Source organism: Eptatretus burgeri, chromosome 8 (genome assembly GCF_056783735.1).
Source record: "Eptatretus burgeri isolate ZD-2024b chromosome 8, Ebu_testis_v1, whole genome shotgun sequence".
Classification (NCBI taxonomy): Eukaryota; Metazoa; Chordata; class Myxini; order Myxiniformes; family Myxinidae; genus Eptatretus; species Eptatretus burgeri.
This window is the reverse complement of record NC_140968.1, coordinates 85,356,315-85,358,814: the sequence shown is the minus strand read 5'-3', so window position 1 is coordinate 85,358,814 and position 2,500 is coordinate 85,356,315. Positions and strand designations below refer to the sequence as shown.

The following is a 2,500-nucleotide window of genomic DNA, read 5'->3' as shown; positions in this document are numbered from 1 at the left end:
TGCAGAGCCTGCACACAAATCAGGTCAAAACAAACCAAGTTCAACGCATAGATTTGACTTTTCATCGAAATGTACCATAAAGTTGCACAATGATCATTAAAAGTTACTTTAAACATCATATCTAAATCAAAAAATGAAAACAAATATTTTATCTGATCGTGAAATAAAAATAATGGAAGCTCTCCAGGTGTGTCCTTTGATATGTTCACATCAGCCTGTATACTGATGACCTCGTGCTGATAGCCCACAGTGTGGAAGAGGTGATGGGTAAATATACAATATGGAAGGAGGGCGTGGAGGCCAGAGGAATGAAAGTGAATACAGAGAAAACGAAAGTTGTGATTCATGGTGTGGGAGAAGGAAGTGTGGAAAAAATAAAAATAAAAATAAAAGATGGAGGTGGCCCTGTGCTGTCTGCAGAAAAGGTATTGTCTATAGAAAATTCAATATTGTGTAAATCCTGCAACTGCTGGGTGCACAAGAGGTGTAGTGACATCAGTTGTAGACTGCAGGTGGTTCCTGACTTCAAATGTGCTGTTTGAGCAGGTAAACAAGCGACTCCAGTAAGAGCAGAAAGGTTAGTTTATGGGAATACATCTCTGGAATGTGCAGATATATTCTGTTACCTTGGTGATATGATGAGTGCAGGTGGTGGTGTGGAGGAAGCAGTGAATGCAAGAATTAGAAGTGGCTGGAGGAAGTTTAGGGAGTTACTATCCCGATTGACATCAAGTGGGACCTCTCTCCAATTAAAGGGAAAATTGGATGCAGCTTGCGTTGGAAGCGTGATGTATGGCAGCGAAACATGGGTGATCAAAAAGGAGGATGAACAGAGGAGTGAATGAAATGAAATGAGAATGGTGAGGTGGATGTGTGATGTGACACTGAAGGATAGGATATCAAATGTGGAATTAAGAGATAGGTTAGGTATAGAAAGCATAAGTAAGGTTATGCATAGGTGTAGGTTGAGATGGTTTGGACATGTGGAAAGGATGTGGGTGGGTAGTTGTGTGAAGAGGTGCATAAATATGAACGTGAATGGAAGGAAGGCGAGAGGCCGTCTGAGGAAAATACGGGATGTGTTGCTGAGAGATGATCTTTGAGTTAAAGGCCAAACAAGAGGGCTAGCAAGGGATCGTGCAGCCTGGAAAGCAGCCATTAGGTGAACCACTGCTAACACATGCAAGCATGGAAACGGCTGTAAAATGATGATGATGATGATGATGATTATTTCTCCCGTTATGCCTAACTTTATCTTGCAAAACAATATGCAGGTTGATCAAACAGTAAAGTGACAGAGAGAAACAAGACAGAACACTAAACAATGCAGAGCCTCGTTGAGGTTATTTTGATTCTGTTAGATCTGAGAATGAATGATCAATTATTAAATTAGTTGTGGGGTGGGGTGGGGGTGAGTGTGTTTGTGTGCGTGTCATGCGCACGCGCACACTCTCCACTACGAGCCCCAGATAATGCAAATAAAAATAATAAAGGCGATTTCACAAAGCACAGAAAAGTGGAACAAAAGAATTGAGGTGAGTAGATACTCTGGACATTGGGAGTTCAACAAGAAGGGAATGACTGGAATGAGCAATAAGATGAATGACATTCTTAACTTCAAAATACCATCTCCGACTAAAATGAGATGCATCCGTCCGTATGTCATTTGAAAAAGAAGCAGAACCTCGAGCTGTTATGTCGCAGTTCCTGCTGTTGTAGAATAAATAAAAATGGCACCACTGGATAGCTAATAATCGATTTGCTTGGAGGAAATGAAATAAATGATATACTTCAAACAAAAATTTATGTGCTAATCATAAAGATGCTCGTTTTAAAAATCCAGCTTTCCATTATTGAAGAAGCGAAAACAGGAGCTTAATGCAGCGGTTCCAACGGTAACATTACTATTCGATGATAACAGGAACTCTTTTTTGAAGGACAATATATATATATATATATATATATATATATATATATATATATATATATATATATATATATATATATATATATATATATATTTTGTTATGGACTTCAGAATCCGGTCTGATGAATGCATCCACACATCCAGGTCCTCAGACAGTTATTTCCTTAAATGCATGATTCAGATTCGCCCCATCCCCATGTCTAATGGGGTTTTAAATGTGATGCGTTGAGAAGGGTGAAGAATAGATCTCCTCTCTTCTGGGAAGCTTTTTTTTTCTTTACGACAGACACGTTTACACATACTGTATTTCTTTCGCGAGCACCGGCGCCCACCTTATTTTTCCTCAGGAACGTTTATGCACATATTTCTTTCGCCCAGCGCAAACGCCCACCTTTTTTTGGATCACACGGGAAGTCATGGTAACGGTGTGCAAGTGGGGTGGGGTGAGCTTGGGGGTACTCTGTGCCCGCCGAGACGGGCCGCAGATATAAAACGAATTGGGAGAAGAAAGGGAGAGAAGAAGCGAAGAAGTAAGCGAGAGAGGAAGCGCACGAGAAGCGGGTGTAAGCACGC

At 40.6% G+C, this 2,500-nt stretch overlaps 1 protein-coding gene across 3 annotated transcripts in view; it reads right to left on the bottom strand.

Moving 5' to 3' along the window:
• LOC147022200 (cohesin subunit SA-1-like) overlaps nucleotides 1-2,500 on the bottom strand; it is a 136,043-nt gene that overhangs the window by 119,839 nt on the left and 13,704 nt on the right. For all 3 annotated transcript variants that reach the window (XM_085892872.1, XM_085892871.1, XM_085892873.1), the window contains exon 4: nucleotides 1-8. This exon is cut by the window's left edge and continues 91 nt beyond it. In XM_085892872.1, the coding sequence (XP_085748998.1) occupies nucleotides 1-8 (8 nt within the window). The remainder of the gene's footprint in view (nucleotides 9-2,500) is intronic.